The sequence below is a fragment of the Hirundo rustica genome, chromosome 1 (assembly GCF_015227805.2).
Source record: "Hirundo rustica isolate bHirRus1 chromosome 1, bHirRus1.pri.v3, whole genome shotgun sequence".
NCBI lineage: Eukaryota > Metazoa > Chordata > Aves > Passeriformes > Hirundinidae > Hirundo > Hirundo rustica.
In genome coordinates this window covers 92,407,324-92,433,593 of record NC_053450.1, presented here as the reverse complement: position 1 = coordinate 92,433,593, position 26,270 = coordinate 92,407,324, and the positions used below count along the sequence as shown (strand labels likewise).

Below are 26,270 nucleotides of genomic sequence, written 5' to 3'. Positions count from 1 at the left end.
TTCCGAGTTGCTCTGTAAAACTTTGAGGCAAAAGACAGTGACTACAGCATTGTCCAAAGAACAGTATAATTAAGACTTAGACCTTAGACAAGGCTGTAAAGCAGCACTTCTGAGGAATTGTCTAGCTGTAAGAATATACTAAAATGAAATCTTAATATAAAATGTAATAAAAAAGTAGGCTTCATTAAATTTAAAGAAAAAAACAGCCACAACAGGGGCATCCCGTGGATACTTTCCAGTTTTATTCTGCTGCCATAACATAATCACACATAAGAACTGAAGCGTAACAGATCATGCTCTGCATTCAAATCCTTTTAATAACATTTAAACAAACCTACTCAAAGAAAACATTCCCCAGTTCTTTATTTGAGGGAATAAATTAAACACAAAAGAAAAAATACATACATGCTTGAAATAAATTTTAACATAGATATTAAAAAAAAATTTGGGCAACATTAAAGAATGAAGTCTCAGAACCAGCCTGATGTTCTAACATATTTCAAATGAATGTAAATTTAAATGGAACATACTTATTTCATCTACTCCTCCAACTTCAGTGCAGCACAACACAGTTTAAGTGCTCTGGCACCAAAACAATATACAAATAAGTAGTAGACTAGGCCATGGGTAAATTTATCATTTGTTAACAGTTTTTCTAATGCTGTGAGTGTGAGCCAAATGTGATAGTATTTCTTCATGTCCATCTCTAGTCTCTAGAATACAGCATTTATCTAGCTGCAAAGTTGTAGGTAAATTGAAAACCCCAAGTACAAATTAACAGAATGACATCAAGCATGTTCATACAAACTCTGGAGTGGAGAAGTAGATGCTGAGCTAAACTTTCCAGACCATTCCTACCTGAAATGTGACATGTTTATATCTGTTACTAAGCTGACTGAAGTTTTTAAGCAAGGTTAGCTGAAGCAGCTATTGAATATAAGGTTTTGGGCTTGTAGTAATAATCTTTTTTCCCACCACCAGAAGCTCCTTTCCTCATAATTTGTCTTACATGATAAAGTGGGAAAGAAACTTGCAATTCAAACATACATAGCTCACAATCTTTGCTAGTTATGCCGTAAGATGGCCTATAATATATGAAATTAAGAAAGTGCAAATGACTGCCAAAAAGCAAAATTTGATGTCCTGATTTTTTTTTTTTTTTTTAATCATCAGAAGGCTTTGTCTTGCTTCTTTGCAGCCTTCAAATTACAATTTAAAAATTGGAAATACTTTAAAACTGTACATACCAACATTTATGTAGAGGAAAATTATGAACAGTTACACTCTTCCTATTAGTCCATATAACTCGGCTTTAAGAAGCAGAACAGAATATATATCTGAAAAACATCTAGTTATATAAACATCTTCACCTTGTAAATTAGAGATTAAATAAAGGGGTTTTAACAATATCATACCTACCCTAAAAACAAAGTATTACATATTTGAAAAGAAAAATTGCATTTATTCAGTAGGACCCTGGTGGTGTTCAAAGCCAGGTTGGATAAGGCCTTGAGCAGCCTGGTCTAGCATGAGGCGTCCCTGCCCATGGCAAGGGATGTTGGGACTAAGGTGATTGTTAAAGTCTATTCCAACCCCTTAACAACCTATGATTTTTCTTAATGTTGCCTGTTGTTTATTTCCAAGGATGCAGCTTTAAGGAAATAAGCACTGTAAGTCAAAAATGTTTGCTGTGTCATTCTTAAATGAAGGGATTAATGAAAGAGAAAAGCCTATGCATGAGAATGGGGCAGGATAGAGTAACTGCTTATGTCCATTTCAGAAATCATGATACTATGCAGCCAATTACAGAGAAGGTGTGAGGGAAGAAATTTAAAAGTGGATTTTAATTTTTCTTTTGTTAATATCAATATAGCGGAACAGTATTACAATAGGTATCCCAGTTACATCTCTCTTAGTTCTGCTGGAAAATATTTTCCTCCCTGTCCCATGAAAAAGCTACTAGATAGATGTCTAGCCCTTACTGAATTACTCTCTCAAGTTGGTTTTAATAATACTTTCATAATAAAAGAAAAAAAAATAAACTTCAAGTCAAAGTGCAAGCCACCTTGTTTCAGCCCTTCATGAGAGTGTTCATACTTTTCCTTATCCCTCTTCACTTATTTTTTAATATAAAAATTGAATGAGCTATTAGGAACTTACAGTCCTGCACTCCCCACTGTACAGTCTTATCAGCAGATACTTCCTCTATTCAGCCCAAATGAACCTGGAAGTTTGTTTTCAAAATAATCATAGTAATAATGGTATTTTTAAGCTGTCTTGTTTCTACAGAAGCAATGAGCAAATCTAAATTTTTAGCCTGTTGTAACAAGAATTTCTCTGAATAAGTTGCAAAGATATTTCAAAGTTTTTTAAAGTAATGTAGAAGTTAATTTTTCAAGTTTTGATTAGCTACAATAACCTTTCTGTGATTGCACTGTAAACTGTTCCAGCTCTCTTATTTAAAGGAACAAACTTCATATCCCAGAGCCCACTTAGTGGATGCTAAGAATATGAAAAAATATTATAGAAAAGGTTACTGATTGCAAGTGGGAAAAGTGATAGTTGAGCTCCTTCCTACATTAATCCTAGAATTTTTCTAGGCTATTCAAGCTCTTGGAAGCCAGTTTGAACTCCTATGAGCATAATCAACCTGAGAAGTACAGTTAGTGGAATATTCCCATATCATTACTAACTGTCAGCATTTTTAATGCTGTTTGTTAACTTAGTCTTGTTTTAATCTGACCTTCTGAAATGAAGGTTCACAATAACATGACTTGAGCCATACAGAAGAGGACTCTTGACAAAAGTTCTCTCAGTTAAGCTGTGGCCAGCAATTCCAATGTCACTCCTGCTAGTAATACCTTAGCTGGAAAAAAGCCCCCAACAATATGTATCATCAGGGCTTAAAAATGGGATGGGGTAGAAAGAGGAAAAGGAAGATGAAGATTTTATCTTCAGGTACCATATACTATTCAAGTACCACATAGGAAAAAGGCAGCATTAGGAAACTTGAAGATACTTTTACCCACAGAAATCAATTAAAAATATGTCTATAAACACAAAATTTCAGTACTTAAAATGCTGCTATTTTGCTGGCTTCTCGAACCCCACTCAGGTAAGCTCCTGTAACGGTCTGAGGAAAGTGCCTGTTTGTGGCCTGTATTTAAAAAAAGAAAAAGAAAAAAAAGTCAACTGTTTCTAAAGCTAATACTACAGAATTTTAGTTTATAACATCAGTTTTGTTTTCCTAAAGCATATACCTACATTTTTAACAGCCATGGAAAACTCCTTAGAAAGACCATTAAAGGAACCATTTTAGGAACTTCAAAATTTGCAAGCAAGTCAACTACAAAAGCAGCAGTCTGTTCTGCTATCTGCACTTTAGTGGGGCAGGTTAAGTTCTTCAGCAGTACAGATTGCACCTACATTATCATGGTGCATTTGTTATGTTATGCACAAGCAGAGTAACAGAAAGACAATTTGACTAAAAAGGCATTTTACTTCTGACCTGACATATTTGGCAGACTCCCCATGCCCAGTAATAGTATGAATAGAAAGGGTCTTGTGTCAAGAATCATAATAGAATATTTATATATTACCTTTACATTAATGGTGTTGGGTAGCAAGAGATGATCTTCCATAAGAAACTCCTCCCAATAACCTTAATCAAGGATAACAAAGATACTTACCTCACCAGCAAAAAAAACTTTTCCTTGTATGTCTTCAGCTATGATGTCATAAGCTTCACCACTGCCCCCTGTTTTCACAAAACTGTATGCCATCTGCAGCCAAGGGTCGTTGCTCCATCGAGTAACAAAGAACTTCACTGGGTCAGGAACCTCCTGTATAACCAAAATAAAAGTTAAACACTGCAAAGAAAAGTTCAGAGTTGCACAGCTTTTTCTCAGTTTCTAGTAATCTTTAGAGTATTTAGTATTAGTAACATACAAATTAGATCACATTCCAGAATGAAATTCCTGATCTTTTTTTATTATCGTATTAACCACAAAGATAATTTTGTTGATCCCTGAAACATCACAGATGCACTATTCTGAATGGAACAGATCTGCGTATTGTAATACACCTATGAAGTACCTGAGAAAAAAATTCCCCTCAAAATGCATATACACATGCTCTTGTAATCAAATAATAATACTGATATTTTTCAACATGTTTGTATGTATAATGTAAGCAATTTTTGTCTTGGTTGGTTAGTCATAATGCTTGTTATATCTAGCTTGTTAAATCTCAAAATTCAATTTTCATTTTGGAGATAATTTTATTCCAATGGATAAATAAGATTACTTATCTAAGATCAGAAAATGAGCTGTCTTGAAAACTAGGTTCAGGGAGAAAACAAAAACCAGGAAGCGAGGGTCTGGCTGAGCCACAACAAGTAATAGTGTGTATTCTCTGTCACGTTGCAGCATGCAAATTCCACAGATTTCTACCAAAAAGAGCCTGAGTAAGACTTGTACGAAGGCTCAGTCAACTACAGCTGTGTCTTACTCTGGAGGAGCTCATGACAAGTAAACAGAAGCAGCTCTGGTTGCCTCTTGCACAATGTCTGGTATCGATAAATAAATTCCATTCAGGCAGCACATGAGAAACTCAAGCTCAAGCAATCAAGACAAGGACCAGTCAAATATGACAAGTTGTATGGATGTCCCAGAAGTAGCTCTGATACGCCCCTGAAGCTATCTTGTCTTTGAAAATACCACTGCATTGTCCTCAGGTGACTGAAATTCACAACTGCTGTAAACCATGGAGACAGCTGTGAAAATCACTCTTCTGGACTAGAGTGGCACTGAAACCAAAGACCCATTTGCTACATTTTCATGCAATCAAGATATAGGTATGTGAACTTCCACTGCATGTGGTTCTAGTAACAATAAAGCTGTTACCAAACGTATGTTTCTAGGAACTGTTGAGTTTCCAGATACTGAAGTTCTTCCAAGATCATTAATCCTAACATTTGAACCATCAGTAAAACTTGAGAGATCACCCCTGAACATAATCATTCCTGGGGATGTAACTGTTCTAAGTAAATTAATTGAGGCATCATTGTCTCTAGAATGGAATGCAAATAACATTGCTAAGTGATAGCATTTTGTTTGCCCCAGATTTCCCTGATTTTCCTATTAGTTTTTATCCTAATGATGATCTGGGAGAAGGAAAAAAGGTAGAAATTTTTATCTAGTGGGTTTTTTTACATTCAGGATGCAGGGCCCTTGCTATATCATTTTGCCTGTACCTCCGCCCCAAGATAGCTGAGAAAGAGTTGTTAGTTAATAGAAGAGAAATGAATGGGATTGGTTTGGGGGTGTTGTAACTTCAGTTGCCTTGGCATAGGGGAAGGCAGAAATCAATCAAATTCAACTAGCTTAAAGATCTTATCATATATTAGAGTGATGACCAGAAAAAAAGTGACAACTAAGTAAGAAGTATGTTTTGTGTTACCTGCCTAAAGTACTGCTTTTATTTTGCTTTTTAAAAGCATTTTAAAGGACAGTAGTTCATTTCTATTTTTCAGTTATATATTACTTCCTTCAGAGAGATATAAGATATTTCAATATTCATTTTTCACACAAGAGACCAAAAATTGTGATTTTTAGTATGTCTCAAAGCTTATTTCCTGAAACTGACAAGAAAAGAAAAATAGTTTTAAATGCCTATACATCATGAAGTACTACATTTGAAAGCTTTATTCTGGTGACAAGTTAATTCATCTCTTAATAAAAGAGGCTTCTCTTACCTGCTCCTTAAACAGTTCTCGGAGTACAGTCATACACTGTTGCAGTACTTGCTGATCATCCAAATTCTTAATGGTTGTCACAGCATCTCCAGTGACCACTGACATTAAAATGCTTTCTTTGCCCTAAAAACAAGATCTTATTAAGTATTTAATAATCAGTCTCTTTTAATTGGCATTGCAAAGATATTTTCAGCTGAAAAACAACTGCTGTTCTAGAGAAAGTGGGTTTGATTCCTTGGAACAAAGGGTGTATATTCTACAGTATTTATGCTCAAATTACTATATCTTCTGATGTCTAGTTCACAGATCTGTTACAGTCAGCCCCTTTTACAACTTGCTGAATTCAATGAAAACTTCCTATCCACCTACTTAAGGCTGCACCCCCCAAAAATTACATTTCTGGTGTTATTCTTTGTGCACCCTATTAAGCTTCAGTTTTGTGCCAAACTTCCACCTCAGCTGTACTCCATTTTCAAAATGTGGTGACAGAAACAGTCTATTTAAATACTAGTTAGATATGTTTTTGATTAGACTAATACTAGGTTCTTACCAGCAGATTTTGGACCAAGAAATGAAAGGTCACATCTACTGGTATTTCCTTCCACTTCATGAACACCTGCTTTATGACATCGTGCATAAGTTTTAGAGGTGAAGTGATGAGTAGGGAAGAGCACAGAGGTTCTCAGTGCCTTTAAAGAATTCTGCCTCTCTTGTTTATGTAAGGCAATAATACTTCTATTACTAATTTTAAGAACTAGTAGAGAATAGCTATTATGCAAAATAAGCATTATATTTAGAGTCTCTAGACAGCACCCAGCACACTGAACCTCTTGTAACATGAGCTTAAGAAAACTCAGCTGGAGTTCTGAGCTGGAGAGAACTCATTTAAGCAAAGTTGTATACAAGCACAAATCAGGCAGTAACAGAGCACAAATGTCCCAGGATGGTTTCCTTTTGGAGTAAGACATCAGGTTACAAAATGGCCTTTTAATTGCTGTCAAGTAAGCAGCAGTTGTTGTATAAGTATGAAGGGGTATAATATAAATGTGTAATGTGTCTGCTTGGAACTGACAGGGAAGAGAAATTATGTCAACCCACTGGTTTGAACTTGCTTTGAAATTTATGAGACCCCACAGATCTCAGTTTCACACAGAACTTGTCTTTTCTTCTGCTATTCCAAATAGTTATTCAGAATGCTGCAAGGCAGAAAGCATTAGTAAGTCAGCATGTTCTTTCTAACTACATTTTTAGCTGATTTAGTAAGGAAACAGAAGTCATAAACTGGAAGTGACTGGTAGCCTTTTTCCCACATTAATAGATTTATAGTAAGGTATTACAGCCTTGTCTTCAGTAGAAATAGAGAACGTACTTGCTTGTATATTAGTCTGTATCCAAACAATGGAAAAAATTCCCATTTATTACAACAAAATATTGATGAGATTTTTCTTGATAAATAACACTGTTTCCACTGTTTTTAATAGTTGAAGATGGGGGGGGAGGGATGAAGAAAAATTTTGTTTTTCAGTAATTACTGCACCTAGATTTCTAATTGAATTTATGAATGGCCAAGAGGAAATACAGTTGGCATGTATCATACCTCTGGATCCATGTCATAGAAGACACTAAAGAGCCCACGTTGGCTGGAATTGGGTGGAACATGACCAAAAAAATCAGCTCCTTGTATTTTACTATCCCAAAATCTATATGGAAACTGCAAGGCAATCTAGAAAGATACAGAAGACTGGAATTTAAGCATTTCATACCACAAAACTCATAACAGGATATGGTATATGTTCTTCTAATGCATTTTTCTGTCTCCACTCATTTAGACACAGCTCTTCCTATCAGTGGGTCTCAACAGAGAATATATAAATCTGTGCTCCAAAGGGGACAGGCAAAGAAAAAAAAAATGCTGATGTCATAAACTGCAAATGCACAGAATATCAAATCCACAATGGAAGTAATTGTGTAAATTGCTCAAGAAATTCAGCAGCTTTTTTTTTTAAACCTAATGTATAACTCAAATGAGCGGCATCCTGTATTTGGAGTTTCTTAATCTTGTCTTTAAATTTTAACATTCTTATAATCCTGTTCCTGGCATTAATTTGTTACTGTTTTGTTCTAAGCACACTTCTTACTGGGGAGACTTTCAGGAAAGGCTGTGGTTTTGTATTGGTAAAGAGTAGGAGATTTTACACTGGTCTAACACCCAACTTTCAGTATTTTTTGCAAATACTTATGAATTCACAAGGTTAAAATGGCCTGAAGTAAACACCTTATTGGAATTCTGAAAGATCCAAGGCCATCATGAATCAAAATTAGGCACAAAATGTTTAAGCCATGAAATTCTTCTGTAAACAGTTTCTTTTAAAATGCCATTAAGTTGTGAAATCTAAGAAACAGAAGTACATGTGATCCCCAACAACATTTTGCTCTCCTGGGCTACTGTATACAAGTAAAACATAAACGTATGTTTATGCATCATAAACCCTGATAACCCTGATAAATACACTGCAAAAGCAAGAGGGACAAAACAACCAATGTTTCTATGAAAAGAAAATTAAAGATAATATGAAATCACTTACTTTCTCAATGACTCCTGCTCCCAAACTATTAATGGCTTTAATTTTTTTTTCTGACAGTGGAGGATTAAACTGAATGGCATTTTTCTGAAGAAGGGCCAGTGGTACAGTCACTAATACCTGAAAGAGATAGCTACAATCACAACAGTACCAATACCTGAATATGTCACTCAAGACTCACAGCATCCTACTAAGTATCTTGGATTACGCTAGTGTGATCGCGACACGCAAAGCAATCACACGAAGACCAGAGATTTGCAGGGCAGAGATGTTCCTCAGAGAGAGCCCAAGGCCGAGAGCCCCCTGCCTGTTTATTTCTTACTTTTATACATTTGTGGGTCTGGCTGTGGATTGGCTTCCGGAGTTATCACCTCCCAGCTGAATGGCCAGACCAACTGTCAGTTACAATTGTTTTCAGGTTAGAAATATGCAAACAAAGGACAGGGAATGAAAAACAAAAGGTTTCTTTATGTTACCATGTATGAGAAAAAGGGAAAACTGCTCCTAGTATTGTGCAGAAGCTAAAGAGACTGACTGCCTCTTATGAACAATCAGAAGGTTTTAAAAAATGCAGAAAACCCAGGGTGACACGCTAGTACAATGCAGCATAATAACGCACCAGACATTCCTGGATGAGTGTCTGGTTTTAGTTCCCATTAATGGGAAACACATGCCTTACATTCAAGTGAGAACAGTTCACTGATTTTAAGTCACAGTCTGTTGAACTGCTTGTATCACAATGGCTAACCATGCTTCCAATACTTCAGTAAATTATATAGTCAATGTCTCTCAGATTAACAAAACTTTGAAATGAGAGGTAGTCAGTAGTTTGGTTTTGTTTGAATTCCTTCAGAGATTCCGTCTCTTTAAAATACACTCAATAACACTGTTGATGTCAAGCCAATCTTAATCAAGTTTATGTATCATTTTAAAAATTACTGAAAGCTAAATTGAGCATGAAGAAAGTGGGGATACAGAGAATAAGAGAAACTGAGAAATGGGGGTTTTCAAATCCTGGAAATTTTAACAGGTTACATGTGCTAAGTGGGGTAAAGCTGAGCAGGGAATGGGACTATGTAACATAAATGACACTTGAAAGACCAGATAAAAATCTATTTGCTTCACATTTTTAGTACTACCCTTTATAATCCTTGCCAATTCTATAATGCTTGCCAAAAACTAGGATCTAGGACACCCAAATAAAGGCCACTAAAATACATGAGTATTCATCTTTGAGTGGGGAGAAAATGTACTAAATAGTCTCCCAAGAGAAAGAAAAGAAATAAAGGACATGTACTGTGTGTTCCCGAAAATTCTTAGTCTTGAAGCATACTTGGTACCTTTTGTGTTGTCCACACTGTTCCATCTGCAGTAGTGACCTGCACTTCTTCACCAGAATAGTCAATACTCTGAACCTATTGAAAGACACATTGAGAGACTGTCTTACAAAATGTACATATGCAATGCAAATTCCAGCAAGAATAGCTAAAATAGCACTGGTAAGCAATCTAGCAAATTTCCACAGAAATCCTGAAAGACAAAAAATAGCCTCTGTGAAGCTGCAAAAGAAAAATCATCATGATTCTAACATGTAAGATCATAATATCATAATATTTAAAGTACTGATAGTACTCGGGGAGAATTTCAGAAATGCTGAAATTGTCCCCTTGGTAAGCAATCCAAGACAGGCACTGCATCAACATTTTCCAGACTCACTGGGAAATTCAGCCGGATGTCCAGTCCTTCTGCCAACTTATCAATCACAGTTGAATATCCTACAGTTAGAAGAGTGTGATCTCCAGCAAACTGGGCAAAAAATTCATTGTGGTCCCATGAGCGTGCAGATACCTGTGGAAAAAACATAACTGTCTGTTTCTACTGGTGAGGGGGCATGGGTACTCTGAAAAGTTCCACGGTTTAGAATCAGCCAGTCTAGCCCCTTTGCAACTTGAAAAGAAAAGCGTATCACCAGAATTTATGGCAATACTGACAAAATCAAAATGCTTGTTTACCTAACGCTAGTACATAATATATGAATAGGTGGATTAAGAAAAGTCATAACATGGGTTAGTCACTAGCAGGTAATTTATGGTTCTGCTTAGTAGAGGAAATAAGGAAAATAGTACAAAAATGCAGGTGAATTGCAGTGTGTTTATATCAGTTGTCTGTATCTAGCAAAGTAAACAGATTTTACAGCCTTAGGACTTCATATAAAAATGGAAATACCTTATTTCCCAACATGAAGGGGGAAATAACACACAAAAACCCCCCAACTCAATGAAACTTTTCTGTCACTTTGGAGGTTGTTGCATGATACCTTTCATTGACCTTGTCCCCCAAGCTGCTGCAACCTTATAGTTTATAAAACAGTGGTACTTGCACTAAGCAATTTCCACTTAGCAGTGAAAAATCTGAAACAATTCTCAAACTACTATTCAGATTCCAATTCCTATCATTGCAGATGCATAAAATCAATCATATTTTGATTTTAAAATTTAAGGTAAGGTAGATTTTTGCATCTTTCTTAATTTCCCTCGGTGCTCATGACCTATCAGAATATTTTCCAGTGACTGCTCTGGTATAGCATTGTCTTGCAGATTTTTGTTATGTTCTTGTGTACTTCTCAGTTCAGATTTGTGCATCTGCACATACCAGTCCCACTGCTGTAGTACTATTGACACTAAATGTCTTTAAATGTAGCAACAGGACTGTGTAAATGCACTGCCAACAATATAATACTTTCGTATTTCCTGGAGCTGCTTGGTTAAAACTGAAGTCAGGAGTGCAGCCAAGTACCGTGTAGCCGAGAGCACCTAGGACTGGTGAACTGGGGCTCACCACCAGGGAGCTGGAATGCTTCAGGAGTCAAATGAGTTTTTTCTCAAGATACATAGCAGGGTAGAGAAATACCTTAGTTTCCAAACAGAACTGAGAAGCAGAAGTCACACCCAACATCTGAGGAGGAGTAACTCTCCTGTGAATCATATCACCCAGCATCTCAGCAAAATGCTCAGCTCCCTTCTAAACATCTACTCTCAACATCTACTTAAAGAGCATCTCACTGGAAGCACGTCAGGAACTCCCATCAGATTAAATATGGCAGTGTTGGAGTCAGTGTCTCAGTGCTTTCAAACAACAGGTTATGGGTGTAGGAATAGTCAAGATAGCTGATTCTTCCTCTAGGGCCATAGAAATGGTTCAGGTGATTTCTCAATGTTACTTACTCTGTATTCTGTGAAGCTCAGTCACTTCAGAACAGATGTCAAAACTCACCTGAGAGAGATTGCTGCCGCAGGCATATTCCAAATTACTGAGATGAAACTGTAGTACTTTTTCTTCCAGCTCACTGAACTGGATACCAGACTCCTGAATAAAGGCTTTATAGATCTCTTGTATTTTTTCTGTGAAAGAATAAAATCCTTATTTTATTTAAAATAAGAATATATGACAATTTGTCAGAAGTGCTACTGCATTTCAACATGCTGTTCCCTGGATCACAAGATTTTCATGCTTATTGCTAATTTGTACCAAGATACTTTTCTTCTCATAGGGGAAAAAAAAAAAAAACCAACTCAAACAAAAAACACAAGATCTTTGCAGTGATGGAATACACCTTTGTTGTTTACTCATAGATTTCTGAGTGAGACAGAAGAGAAATTAATTGTTTATTTATCATCGATATACAGTTAAAGATTTCAGGTAAAATACACATTCAGATAATGGAAGATCCTTTCAAATAAATCCTGATTAATTTTTAGAAAATCAAAGAACTGAGAAATTTGATCTAGGGCTCACTGAAGAACATAGGGGTTATTAATTAATTCTGTTTTACAGAATCCATGCTGAAGAGATTTGGGAGGCAGATATTTCTGAGCAAGTTTATTTTTTGCTGTTGAGTTTACAAGCTGCAAATGTGGTGGGAGGCGTTACCAATGGAAATAGGACTATTCCTGCCAGCAGAAGGCTTTGATCAGGCACTTTTTTAGGCAGATTAGTCAAAAAGTATAAGAGCCAAGTCTAGCTATGGCCTGCTTCAGCCAGAAGCAAGTCTTTTGAACTGATAGTTTTACTGAAAAAGCTACCTCATGAAAACAAGATACAATATCAGAAATATCTATTGGATTTAAGGTCAGATGGACAGCCATACACCTGATGTAAGAGCCAGTTTAATATAGAACTTTATGAACACCGCCAACATCTTCAGTACATGTCTCACTTACCACCAAGAGGAACATCTTGATGTTGGGTTTTATCTTTTCTCCACTCAGAGACGACATCTAGGATGGCATTGAAATGAAAGTCCATACGTTTATCAATAGTGGGATCTGTTATCCTTCCACCTTCCTGGATCAAGTCACATTTCTCCCCTAGTTTGTGCATTTTAATGCCAAGCTTTAAAAAAAAAAAAAAGGAAAAAAAATTATTGCTTTTTTTAAGTATGGAAAAGGACCCAGCCTGCTCAGTTATTTAACCTAAGGTGAGTGCCTCACATTTAAGTGATACCATTTAAAAAACATCAACAACTTTAGTCAGAGTAACTCTTGCTCTCTTCAAACTGGAATACCAACAATCCTTCCATCTGTTAATTGTCCACAAATTGGTTTTTCCCCCACTTTTCCATCCTTTCCTTTATTGGGGATTCAAAGACACCTCCTCTGCAACTTTCCTGCCAGGCAAAGGCTAGTACCGAAATTTAGAGTCTGGTAATAAAACATGATGAACCAGTCTCCTTTATTTCTACCTCAATGTATTTTCTAAGTCACAATTAAAATCAGTAACTTTCTACAACTTTCTGCTGTCTGAGGCCCAGACAGTTCCCTGAATTCAGGAATTGACAGGATATTGCTTGCCAGTTACCACCAGTGTTATTAACAAACAAGCAAAGAAAGAAATTATTTGGAATTAAACCTTGCTTTGCTTGTCCAACCTGCATCAAAAACACAACAGAGCTAAATTCAAATAAAGATCGTTTTGCATTCTACATTCATTCAAAAAAAAACCAGCACAGATGTAAGTGCTAATTTCTTCCTAAGGCCTTGCTACTTAGGGCATGCCTCCAGTGTTTATCACATATCCTCACATCTCTCTAGGCTGTTGGTCACCACTGCAGATCTTAAGATACAGCTGAACTTTCAATGAAAAATTACAATAAATGTCCACAAAGGGATGAGTATCTGAAATGTATCCAGAAGACATTGTTCCCCATTTCATAAGTAAAACATGATGAAAAAAAAGAAAAAAGAAATAGAATTTCTTCCTGGCACTATAGGGCACTAAATAATTAAAATGGCATGGGCTGGGTTTGCGCATGTCTCTGAGCAAAACCCACGCTCAGATTCCACATGGCAAAATTCAGATTCCTACCTCCAAAAAACCTAAACCAAACCAGCAAGTAGTAAGAATTTTTAAGGAAATTGTACCACAGCATATTTGCATCAGTAGCAATTTAGTTGCTAGACATGTTAATCTTAACTTGTGCAGAATTTAACTAGAAATATTGAGAGGCAGCAGAGGCAAATCCATCACAGAAGCAGTAGCCTACCACAGTAAAGCCTTTCTGAGCCCTAAGGAAGGCTGCTGGGGACCTTCTATGTTACTGTCTCTGGAAAAGAGGAAAAAAGGGGTTTCTTCTTGTTCTGAAGCTGGACCCACCTTGTTTTTCTTTACATAATGTGCCTGAAACCATTCTACAGGCCTTCTCTACTCCCAGCTGTTATCAAAGATATATTAGCAGCACGGAGTTTACTTACAATGCAGAACAGGATTTTAATCATGTCACAAGAAAAGGACTCCCACCCTTACCCAGCCATCTGAGCCTGGCTTTAACAAGTTTTTCACTAGTGATAATCATGACCACTGCAGGAACCCACTTGCTCACACATTAGTGCCATTGGGTTGTTGACGCATCCGTTGACGATTTGAGCACCTCTTCCAACAGTGACTCCTGTGAATGTCTTATCATCCCACACTCGGCCACCAATTCTGTCCTTAGCTTCTAAGACAATGACCTGTGGCAATACACATCTTAGTAAATTGGAAGATTTAATTCTATTAAACATATCTGTTCAACTCCAGAGCAAAGGAGAAAACAAAACACAAAAAAACCCCCAAAAAACCCTGAGCAATCTAGCAATGTTAGCAATCTTAACACTTTTTTTTTTTTTTTCATTTCTGGATTATTTGTAGTTAATTTATGCATTGAAATCATCTTAGAAATGTTACACTTGGGGATAAACAAATATAACTGTTACTTTAGAAACAACCCTAACCAAAATAAGCCTTTTTAAAAAAAGCTGAAGATTTATTCAGGAAATCTCAAAATTGGAGTTTAAGGCATGCTACGGGCTATTAAACACAATGATCTGGCTGCAGCATCTATACAAAATATATGCTGCATGCTGTTTAATTTTAGATACAAATAAATGCTGGCTTTAAACAGCAGGATTACTCAGTAAACCCCCAGATTTCACAAATTAATTAGGATGCCCTATACATACATGTTTGTAACAAGAATGTAGGCTTTTTCTTTTTGATGAGCAACACTTTTCAAAGCAGAGGAAGTCTGATTTTTTTTTTAAGTAATGTACGCTAAAACTTCTTACCTTAATCCCAAAGTTGTGCAGTTGTCGGGCTGCTGCTAATCCTGCTGCACCAGCCCCAACAATAATGACAGATTTCTAAAAAATTTTAAAGTATTTAAATAAAAATAGTTAGAAATAAAATAGAAATTGTAATTGCTGAAGGTAAAAATGTTTGTAGGTTTCAGAAGTCTAGGCTCTCATTATCTAAAGCAATCTGTGCTAACTTTTAAAGATGGCAGTGCATTTAATATAGAAAAAAGATCAGTGGTAGCTTTGAAATAGTTAAAGTTTTTAAGGACTTCAAAAGAAGATGCCTCAGTTTCTTTTAACAGAAAGAGATGAAGTTATCAGTAACAAAAGTAAGAATCTAATTGAATTTATCAGACAAGAAACATACTTACCTTGTAAAGATTTCAATCGTAGATTGAGTTGACCAGTAAAAACTATTTTATTAATGAAAAACATCTACAAATTCACTTTCCAAACATGACTTAAAATTTCTAGGAGATACTCTGTTACAGAATACACTAATTTAATAAGTTTTAGGTGCTATCTAACAACTTGCTAGTCATAAACATGTTCCCTTTTAATCATAGCTCTTGCAAACGAACATGGAATAGCAGTTTCCTCACCTATGGAAGCAGAGGTGTATTACAGAAGGTACAGAACCTATATATTTTTCACCCAGTTCCCATCCATTTGAACAGCACATGGGAAGCACAAATCCATGGGAACGAATTCCATAGATTTTAGTGGGGAAAAAAAATCTTTTTTGGAAGGATTCTAACTTATGTAGTTCCCATACCCATTGAAGGCATAAGAGAACAATGTTAAAAACTTTCCACATATTAGGTTTTAGATGTAATTTTACCTATCATTCCATCCATTTATGCAAATTAGTCAAAAGTCCAGAACCAAAAAAAATATTGTATGCACCATGTAGTTTTATAGCACTAATTATGTAGGGATTATTACAGCAACTTACATTGTGGTATTCCTTAGGAAGAAGGTACTGGTCAGGACCGACTGACAAAATCCCTGTATTAATTAGCCCTTTCCTTGTCATAAAATACAGGATCCTCTCCATTTCCTGTACACAGCGGATCCGCACAAGCCCCCGAACAATTATATGATGGATACATTTTTGAGGGGTGAGAGCCTCCTGCAAAGGAGAAAGGAAGAATAGAAATTGTTGATTTTCTAATATTCCATTTATTCATATGTTTACATCATATTTAAACAGTAAACCAAATGGTAAAAAATCATGACTCAGGCTTCTGAGAGCATTTTAAAAGAATTTTTGTAGAAATTTCTAGTTAGTGAGCTTTACACAGTAAGGTAACAATTCATTAAGCAAGATTAGCATGGAATAAAAGCAAATGAGTCTACAAGAGACACTTGATAACTCCATGGTGTGTTCTATTAGTACAGGAATGGTATTGAAACAGATTCCTGCTTACAAAATGAATCTACATGGTGGCAATGTTCACAATGGCATTCCAGTAAAATTCATTCCAAGACGGCATTCTGAGGGAAAATGAGATTAATCATCCAAAACCTTTCACATAAAAGCACACATCCATATCAGAAAACTTTGGTATGTAAAACTTCAGCAGTTCTATTGAAGGCAGTCCCATAGGCTTAGCCTAAATAAAAAGACAATCAACTTCCCTGTCCAACAATCAGGTTAAAAAAAAAAAAAAAAAAATCATAAAGCACCACAAAACACTGTTTGGATGTGTTCAAGCATCCCTTTAAAAAGTTAATAGCTGGGCAGGCACTGTAGAGTTTTAATAATTTAAAACTTTTGATTTTTACTGCAGAAGAAGCTCCTATACATTAAATCTTTTTAAAAAGAAGAAAAGAAAACAAAAAACTCATCCCCAGCAAGCCACCAAAACCCAGCCAATCTTAGAATGGATTTTCAAAAACATGGGAGCAATTTTTCTGGTGCATAAGGAGACATCCAAGAAGTGAATCCCCATCCCAGAAAAGCTGTTATTATTTTTAAACAAACAAATTTACTATCATCATTTTTTACCTTGCAATTTGTGTACCACAAAGCCAAAATTAAGTTTCTCAATGCCAGGTACATGGTAGGGTCTCGTGAATATTCCGGGAACTCATAGAGCTCATCCAGTTCCATGACATCTGGCCTCACACAAAGTGCTTTCCCACATTCATTGGGCTGGTAAAAAGGCTGGAAATACTTGTTCATGCCTGCAACTGAATAAAGAAGCCCCAGGAATTAGTCACACTCCATCAGATCTTCATTGCGTCCTTCTCCCTCTAAAACAATCCACTGACCTCACACAGATAACAAGTAAGGAAGCTTTCCAGCTTCTAGGCACCTCCAGAATGATTCCATTGACATGGCTCTCCTCTCTCCTGCCCTCTAGACTGTGCATTAATCATTGTCCTGCTGCCTCATGGGTATGTCTTGAGCTTATCAGAGCTGAAGTTTTGTCAAAGAAACAGTAATGTTTCGTGGCACTCCAGTGCCATGAGGAGTAAGATCTAAATTCAAGTCTGAGGACTAGCACCACTGTACAGACTCAGGCAGTACTCCGAACTCCTTTATTCTTCAAGTCCCAATACTGCTCAGAGAGGGTAATAATTAATCATCTTTCATGTTCAGTATTGGTGGCTCTATGTAATGAAATTTTCTGTTAAGCAGTTAAAACATCTGTTGAACATATGAACAGATTTATTTTCAGCACCTAAGGAAAACAAAGCCTGCTAAGACAACACAGAAGCTGAAATTTCCTCAAACCACTCTCTCTGAGATGAGTATGACATTCCTGAATTACCTGACCCATTCTGCTGATCTGCACTTCTAGGCTGTAACTAGTAAAAAAGAAAAAAAAAGCTACACAGAATCTGAGTGTCTTAAGAAATCAAATTCTATTCTTCAAAGCCCCAAAGATCCACAATGTCAAAACTAGCAGAATCCTGGGTGGGGGAGGGGTTGATAAATCTTCATTCCCCTAAGAATGCAGAGAGTCTTTAAGTATCCACATGGTAATTTCCTGTTTCTATACACAAATGACAGTGGCACACAGAAAGCCTCTGCAGTCTGTGCTTACTCCCGTAAAAAACGTTTTACCTTTATCTTACAAACAAGCAAATGGCATCAAACAACAGAGGCTGTCACAAAGACACTGTGTGTTAGTGCTGAGAACAGAACCAGTGTTCTGAATCAGGGGAATTAATGTGCCTTATAAACTCAGTTATAAGACAAAATTTATCACACTTATTTAAGCAACAGAGCCCTGCAGATGGCCCTTACCAGTCACATTAGGCACGCTCTTTAAGTGCTCTAACTTCACAAGGTTGGATTCACCAGGTAAGCGATTAGTGCTGGTACAGGATGGACTCATGCCCACGCAGTCTGGATAATATGCAGCTAGAAAGGGAGCTGCCATACTGTCTTTCAGCAAAGGAGGGAGTATGAGCATGGAGTACCACCAATGGTCTGAAACTTCAGCCACTCTCTGGCCAAGCGGAGAAGTGAAGGAAAGAGGGGAGAAGAGAACACGTCAGTACTTCAAAAACGTTGAAAAGTGAACCAATTTCCCCCCTCCCTCCAAAACTGTGACCAAAAAGAACTGGAAGGACCAGTCTCAGAATTGCAAGTCATAAAGACATTTTCTCACCCTCTTTCCCCTTCCTCAGCCTGACACAGAAAACCTGTATTATTGATCTCTTCTCAGACATGGAGCTGGAATTTCACAAACTCCATACCACGTGGGAAGCAAAGAAGTGAGACATGCCATAACAACATGTCTATGCCTTACCAGGCCCTTTAAAAAATATTTACAGTCACTTATGCATAAATCTGAACTTAGAACTCAGTCCATACTAACTGATCAATTTAATATAGACTCTGTTATCCCCATCAAAGACCTTCTAGAACCCTAACAAGTGCTAATGATTCACCCTTAATATTACAAGTCAGACATGCATTAGGGAAACAAAGCCACAAAGCTTCTACAAGAGTCAACAATAAGCTTGAATGTGTTCCCTGTGATAGAAGTACCTCAGGTACACTTGTGAACATGGCTTATTGAACATAAGTTTATATGAAATCAGAAATGCAGAGTGACATGATCACAAATCCCTTGGAACACCACCATACATCTTGTGTGCACATTTTGTATTACGAGAGAGAGGAAAGAGAAAACATGCTTAGGTGTTCTCTTGCAGTCTTAAAAAAAGTGAGACTAGCTTGACTAAAGATAGAAACCACCTGAAAGACAAGGAAACTTTAGGATGGAGAATTTTACTTGAAAGCTGGCAACTGAATGCTATTTTGCCTGATCAACAAGGAGAATTAGCAGTAAACTTTGAGTCACAGGCCGTGACTGAAGGACACCACAAACCACTTGAAAGCTACTTAGCATGGTAAGGGAAAAGAGGGAAAAGATGAGAAAATAAAAGGCCCTAGGCTCTGTTGTAAATAGTGTCTGACAGTTTCCTGAGCAAAATGCATAAATACTGACGTAATTGACCAAAGAACCAAAATAAAAAAGGGAATAAATATGCCATGCTTTAAGATTGCCTTCATATTCTAGGACAAATGAGGAGGAACAGCCACTACTCACCAAGTCCTCAGGCATGGAACACTGGTCTGAGCCCTCAGTCTGAAAGAAAAGTGAATGGTATGAGAGCTCTTATTAAGCTGTATGGAAAAAATTAGTATAAAGCAAAATAATTTTCTGTGGCATAATTATCTAAACTTTTTTTTTAAAAAAAAGCGCTTAGCATTAGCCTTCTGTGGTAGACATGATTGTTAAAAAAAAAAAAAAAAAGTAGAGAAATGTGTTGCTTAAAAACACAACACATCATAAAGCAAAAGCACTCTAAAAAAATGTTTCTTATTTGTTAAGTTAGTTTCTACTGATCAGGCATTAAAATACACATTCTGTTCCATAAAATGGAGTGGAACACTAAAACAAACAAATTCAGAAAAAAAAAAAATACAGAATTTTATAGAAAAATTCTGGAAATAGCCCGCATTTTTCCAGAGCAACTCTTCTAGTCTAGACTATAAAAGAGAGTTTTTTATTTATTTTAAGAGTATCTTTATTGCAGAATTTCAAAATTAAATACTAACCCTTCAGGTTTTCATATGGTCACTATTTTCATGTTATAAGTGCTATACAGATTCTATGGCATTTTAAGGACTCATTCAAATTTCAGGAGTTGCCTTCATGCTAAAGCTGAAACTTTCCATGTAAAGTTCCATGACAAACTTGATAGCAACTAGGAAAAGCTCACTGAGTTTTTCAAATGCTTTCCTCAATAATGAAGAAAGGCCAAACAAAACTGAACAGAGCATTTTGGTGTATGTCTCTTTTGTACATGGTGATAATAACCCACTAGCTGAAGGATTTTACAACTGGCTGTGCAGACAAACATATTTCAGATAGTGCTTTCCTGTCAGAAAACACAAAGTCCAAGCAGCATGTAGGGCTGTCACTGTGCAGCCCTTTGGGCCATCACACTATCATTTTGACATTAGAGACACTGAGCAAGCAAGAAGAAATTAATTTCTGCAAACAAGAAATACCAACTTGTTAAGTTTCAATATGAGCAAAACTGTTGTGTGGTACCTTGGTGGAATTGTTCAGTTTCATACCACATCTGTAGGTTTTTGCTATTTGTGGTGTCAGCTGGATTTCCTTTGTCAGCTGACGCCATTTACCACATTCTGGCTTTGTGCACTGCACCTACAAGTCAAAAAACAAACATGTTTTTACTTGTTACTTGTGATTACAGATAAGATTAGTGCAAGTTAAATAACCAATTAGAAAGAAGCCAAACGTGAGAAAGTTGTAAAATATAATTGTTAGATACGTTCTTGTGCAATCATCAGGTCATAAGTAGTGTCTGATCTACAGAAATCTTGTACCCATCTCCTTCAAATTTTCTGATTTTCTGCACAGAACCTAAGGCCAAAATTAATTCAGTTCCCCATTACTATGGTCTTTGGTGGACTTTGCAAGCATTACTTCAAAAATATATTCCTCATCACTTAAAGAAAAAACAAAAAACCTCAAACAAAACACCACTACCACCAAACTTCCTTCCATTCCCACCTTTCTTCTGCCCTCTTTACCAGGGAAATACAAAATCTGATTTCAAAGTTTTTCTCACTCATACATACTTTCCCTGCCAAATCTTATTCTACCTGAAAATCACAGCTGCTGCTTCACTAAAAAGTAACAGAAGATTGTGGGGTGTGGAGAAAGTCTCCAACAGTGGAGGAGCTGATCAGAACTTTTATCTTGAGCTTTTCCACAATCCTCTAATACTAGAAAAAAAAACAAAAAACCCACAAAACCCCAGCTGACCGGCTGCTTGAACAGCAGAATATCAGAAACACATCATAACATCACATTCCTATTAAATAAATCGCCTTTCATCTTACCCAGTAAGGAAGTTGTTGATCAGCCATAAAGGCTTTTGGACTGGGCTCGCTTTTACCATTGCTCGTCCAAATCCTTTTCCAGGCAGTGTATTTCTCATAACCATCTTTATGGCTAAGAAGACAGATAAAACAGCAAGCAGTCAGAAAATTTAATATCTAGTTTGCTTCAAGCAATAACAGTTACTCTAAAATTAAACATTTTATATAAGGACAGAGAAATAAGTCTGTAGAGAGTACTGTATTTCTGCTGTTAAAAGGAGAGAATCGTGGTTCTTATGACAGCAATAAATTGCAACCTGACCATTATGTCCAGTTGCTTATGAGCACAATTCCTGTGGTATCTAAGGCCTGGACTGAGTGATGGGTACTGCTGAGCACAAAAGCACACAAAAGTCTTGGTAGAGCTGGATGTAACTCCCACCCAAATAGGAAGGAGCTTGGAGCTGAAAGCACTCTGTCAGCCTGACAAGGGTCTTCGTGGTCACTGAACCACAAGAGTTAAACTGATTTCTAAGTGCTTTTTATTGTACTGCTTTAGAGAGGCAAGGTCTCCCAAATGCACAGTGTAAAGAGAACTTATAAAGGAAAACACATTTACTCATAATTGTTTTCATAATTTGAAATTCTCTGACATTGTTTTTAAAAAAGACAAAAGCTTCAGAAAAACTGTACACACAAACCAGGCTGCTTTGTTCACGCTGCCCTGTTTAAGTTGATTAGTCCATACAACACCTGTGTTTTTATTATCAATGTCTAAGTCTCACTCTGACCAAAGCAAGCACAGAGGACAAATTTTTGTATTACTTCTATGTACATGATGTTTCAACAGTTGTAATAGCTGCCAAACTTTAAGCAGCTCTGAAAGGACACAACCTTAATTGGTAAATCTACCTTCGATAATAGTGGTCAAAACATTCATTGCAGAAGTGCTCCCCACAGGACAGATGATACCATCTAGATGTATATCCATTTTTTGCACATCTGTAATGCAGAAGACATAGAAATAGCTCTACAGTACATTTAGGGAAAAAAAAAAATCTTTCTATTGATAGCAGCACATTCTAGAATGTGAACAAAATATTCAGAACAAGTCAAGGCTTTATGTTACTTTCATGAAGGCTGACTTACACAGGGCAAATAAGAATACAAATAACAATAAGGTCATTTCAATTGTCTCAAACATTTCCAGTTTCCAAACTAAGCAGCACCAGATGCAAGGGAGGCAAAGTGTACACAATGTGCAGTTTTATAGTTGGTCTAGCTTCCAGCAGCCTCCCTCTAACAATGGTCAACTGAGCCTGTCTTTAGTATCCTTTAAGCAGGCATTTCCTGAACATGAAACAGTGACTATGTGCTGTGACACACAAAGCGTTTTGGAAACGTGTAAGATGACAAAGCTCCTCTCCACAAGAACTTAGAGTTCCTTTCCTTTGTTGCATTTTGTTCCAATATTAGTACAGAGTTGGGAGGGATCATTTAAATTAGCATTTTTCTTGTACGTGTGATCAATTGATTCATAAGTCATTACAATGTTCTGTCCCCAGAACAACTGACAAAACTATAAAGGCAAATCTGAACACAAAACAGATGTCGCCTATTTTTTTTCTCATGAACAACTTGTGATTTTAACCCAGTAAGGCAAAACCCTAAGGAAGCAGTTACGCATTCTGGGTATTTGCTCTTTACTACTCTCAAAAAGAAATATCCATTACAAAGATTACATTCATCAGACAAAACAATCATTCTTCACTTAGAATACTCTCACTAAACTCAATGAAATTATTCAAAATAAATGCACACGGTAAAATGCAGTGACCTAAGCTACTAACTCAAATAGCCATGAAATGAGCTCATCTCAAATAGATAAAGTTGAAAGTACTTTCTTGGGGGGGTGGGAAAGGTGTAAATCAAAATATTAAAATATCAATTCAAGAAGATGAGTAAGCAGAATGCATTGCTTCCTAAATAGAAATTGTAATATCACCAGTGCTGATCTCACAGGTGCTCACTTCCCAGACAAGTCTCTCAGGCAACTGCCAAAACACTTGGCTTCCCTACGACAACATCCAGAATACATTGACTTCCTGCCACCAAAGAACAATCCATGGATAAAACTAAATGAAGCATGTAATTAGTTTTATTTATTTTTCCATGCTATAAGAAGGAAAGTTTGTCTCAATTATCAGGGAGGGAGGAGCGCTACATAACTGCGGTGTGTCTGCTACATAATGAGGTCTAACTTGTTGCCTATTATAGGTATACCTTGTCAGTATCACACATTCAAAACCACCAGGGTCAGAATGCAAAAGCACTCGAGAAATTGCTGAGAAGGTGTACAAGAGCAAAGAGTTCAGATAAGTATGACTGTCTCTCCTAAGACCTAAAATTTCAAGGCTGGAATCTCACCTCAGACTACAAAGCATTCCGGTGAAAGAGTAGTAAAGGCTTTCTACAGTAAATCACAGTTTCATTTTCCATCTTGAAAGCAAGTTGAGCTTTCTCAGTTTACACTAATATGCTCTCACTTTCACAGAAGCAAGGCATGTTCCAGAGGACAACATTAAGAACATAAATAAGCATATCTCAAAGATACTCTGTATCTGAATTAGCGACTTGCACAGGAGAAAGTTACCCGCAACAGGAATAACTTGTGATATTTTCCTGGCATTTTAAGATTCCTATTAGCAGTATCTTTCAATTCTCCCTCTACATTTAGATATGAAGGATGTTTTGAGAATATAGTTCGAATCCTAAACTTCAGCTGCAAAATTAGAAAGTCCGTGAAAAAATGCAAATAAAAAGTTACAAACCTTTCTGCTGCACTGGCAAAGCAAACGGGACATGTTGCAGTGCATCCAGCTTTTTCACACTTTCTATATTTCTTCTCTGATGCTTCATCGTCATCATCTGCTGCTTCAGCTGCTTTCTTCTTCACCTAATAAAGAATAGATGGAATCTGACCATGGATGACACAAATGCATCTTCCACAAAGCGGCATTCAGATAGTTTTGCAGCTTGTGAGTGGCATACCATAGTTAAAATGATCCTAATGAAAATCTTTGTAGCCATTGCGAAATAGCTGCAGCGTAAAACAGCTGTCAAATTAGGTCAGGTTTTTCTACTAAAAAAGAATAAACAAAAGCCCACCAAAATACCCCCAAGCCCACAGTAAGTCTGGAAATATCATTTATATCTAAAAATGTCTTATCTTGGTCTAACTGATAGCACTGAAGAAATTAGAAGCAAAGCTTACAGTTTAAATAGTATTTTAAGCTCCATCATGTGTTAATGAGTCAAGCCTCATGCATTCGTTTTATTTCCTCTTCAGAAAATCTCCTCTTTTATAATACTTATTGATATTAATTACAAGTGGCAATCCTATTTGTGCATCAAATAAAATATTAGGGTAGGCCTAGGGCATTTTTTTCGATACAAAACTGTATACCAAATGCCTCTTCTGGGCTTCAAAGGCATTGTGTATTATGTTGTTTTAGGCCTCTGTCTGGATGGGCAGACAGATTTGCCTGACTGTAGAGAAATCTGAGATTGTATTTTTAACACATTAAGTACTTACAGATTATATAGCATATTTATCTTTTCTGAATACTGTTTGCAAAAGAGACACCTGACCTGCTTATTCACAGAATTAACTCGTTCTTCCCTGTGGATAAGTACCCTAAGACTTAACTTACCCACAAGGAAGACCACTTTCTTTACAATTGTCAACAGAAAATAAAAAATAGCAAAGTACAAACCCATGTGTTTTTAAATTATTGCAAATACCTGTCTTCCAGAACTCCTCACAGGAAGGTTGTCTGGAGACTGATCTGAAGAACATGCCTTTTTCTTCGTTCGTAGCCTTCCCGTTGACATTGTATTGTTAGATCTGAAAAAAGGTAGGCAATACTTAATTTAAATTGGTTGACTTTGCAGAGCAAATCACAGCCGCTCACAATACTACTTTTCACACAGTTACCTAGGTAAGAATCTGCTCAGCTTGACTGTTAATTCGAGAGGAAAACGGGAATGAGGCATGAGGCATTACGGGAAAGGAACAATACTACTATTTTAAACTAAATTCGTAGTTAAGTAATCTTAATGATCCCTGAGTACATCTTGACAGGCTGTTCCAGATCAGCATATCCTGGATTTCAATAATCTGATTTGCATTATGTGAAGACCTGTACTGGAATTTGGGTTGGCAAAGTGAACAGACATCAGCTCCATGCTGATGCAAGCATTCAAATACCACTCAGAGTAACACTCATCCTGCTAACTACTGATTTATTGGCAGCAAGAGATTTGCACTGTAAAGCACTTTTCCAAACAGTGTACTGAGGAAACGTTCAATAACAAATGAACAACCAGTTCCAAGACTTGCACAGCCACCTATGAAAAGTCACCAGAATTTGAATTCTAGAGTGCCATTATATTGCAGCTGTAAGTGATTAGAATGTTACAGAGTTTGTTGTTAAGTATTCTATAGGACAAAAATATATATTTATATATTTACGGCATGAGAGCGCTCTATAGCTGTCTTTGACTGCATTAGTAGGAGCACAGAACAGACCACAGTTAAGCATGTAAACTGGAAACCACAGGGTGTGAGAAAGTATGATGCAGAAATATGAAAGCATATTTAAAATGGTATTATCAAAGGCATTCTTTTCACAGGGAGTAAAGTACAAAGACAGCCTAGAGCGAGAAGTAAATCTAAAGAGTGCTCTACAACATCCAGAAAAGAAGTAGAAATAAACCCCTTATACCACAGCACTGCAAGATGAATGTTACCTTATTGTAACAGGGAGCAGTTTGTAATAAATTTTTTGGGAGGGTTTTTTAAACATATATACATGACACTTCTCAATTCTCCCTGTTTCGGGATGCAACTTCCTTATTCAAGCTGTAAGTGATGGACA

General features: G+C 36.7%; 1 protein-coding gene across 1 annotated transcript in view; it reads right to left on the bottom strand.

The window, feature by feature from the left end:
- Nucleotides 1-220: 220 nt before the first annotated feature.
- The window catches only part of KDM1B (lysine demethylase 1B), a 27,824-nt gene continuing 1,774 nt past the window's right edge, over nt 221-26,270 (bottom strand). Inside the window, exons 3-22 of the mRNA XM_040060259.1 lie at nt 25,135-25,237; nt 24,162-24,286; nt 22,243-22,332; nt 21,352-21,463; nt 20,534-20,650; nt 19,523-19,561; nt 18,208-18,412; nt 16,960-17,144; nt 15,904-16,080; nt 14,940-15,014; nt 14,208-14,345; nt 12,558-12,729; nt 11,611-11,738; nt 10,054-10,185; nt 9,678-9,752; nt 8,341-8,457; nt 7,353-7,478; nt 5,756-5,878; nt 3,690-3,842; nt 221-3,157 (exon numbers count right to left, since the gene is read on the bottom strand). Of these exons, the coding sequence (XP_039916193.1) occupies nt 3,074-3,157; nt 3,690-3,842; nt 5,756-5,878; nt 7,353-7,478; nt 8,341-8,457; nt 9,678-9,752; nt 10,054-10,185; nt 11,611-11,738; nt 12,558-12,729; nt 14,208-14,345; nt 14,940-15,014; nt 15,904-16,080; nt 16,960-17,144; nt 18,208-18,412; nt 19,523-19,561; nt 20,534-20,650; nt 21,352-21,463; nt 22,243-22,332; nt 24,162-24,286; nt 25,135-25,224 (2,463 nt within the window). The 5' untranslated portion in view covers nt 25,225-25,237 and the 3' untranslated portion in view covers nt 221-3,073. The remainder of the gene's footprint in view (nt 3,158-3,689; nt 3,843-5,755; nt 5,879-7,352; nt 7,479-8,340; nt 8,458-9,677; nt 9,753-10,053; nt 10,186-11,610; nt 11,739-12,557; nt 12,730-14,207; nt 14,346-14,939; nt 15,015-15,903; nt 16,081-16,959; nt 17,145-18,207; nt 18,413-19,522; nt 19,562-20,533; nt 20,651-21,351; nt 21,464-22,242; nt 22,333-24,161; nt 24,287-25,134; nt 25,238-26,270) is intronic.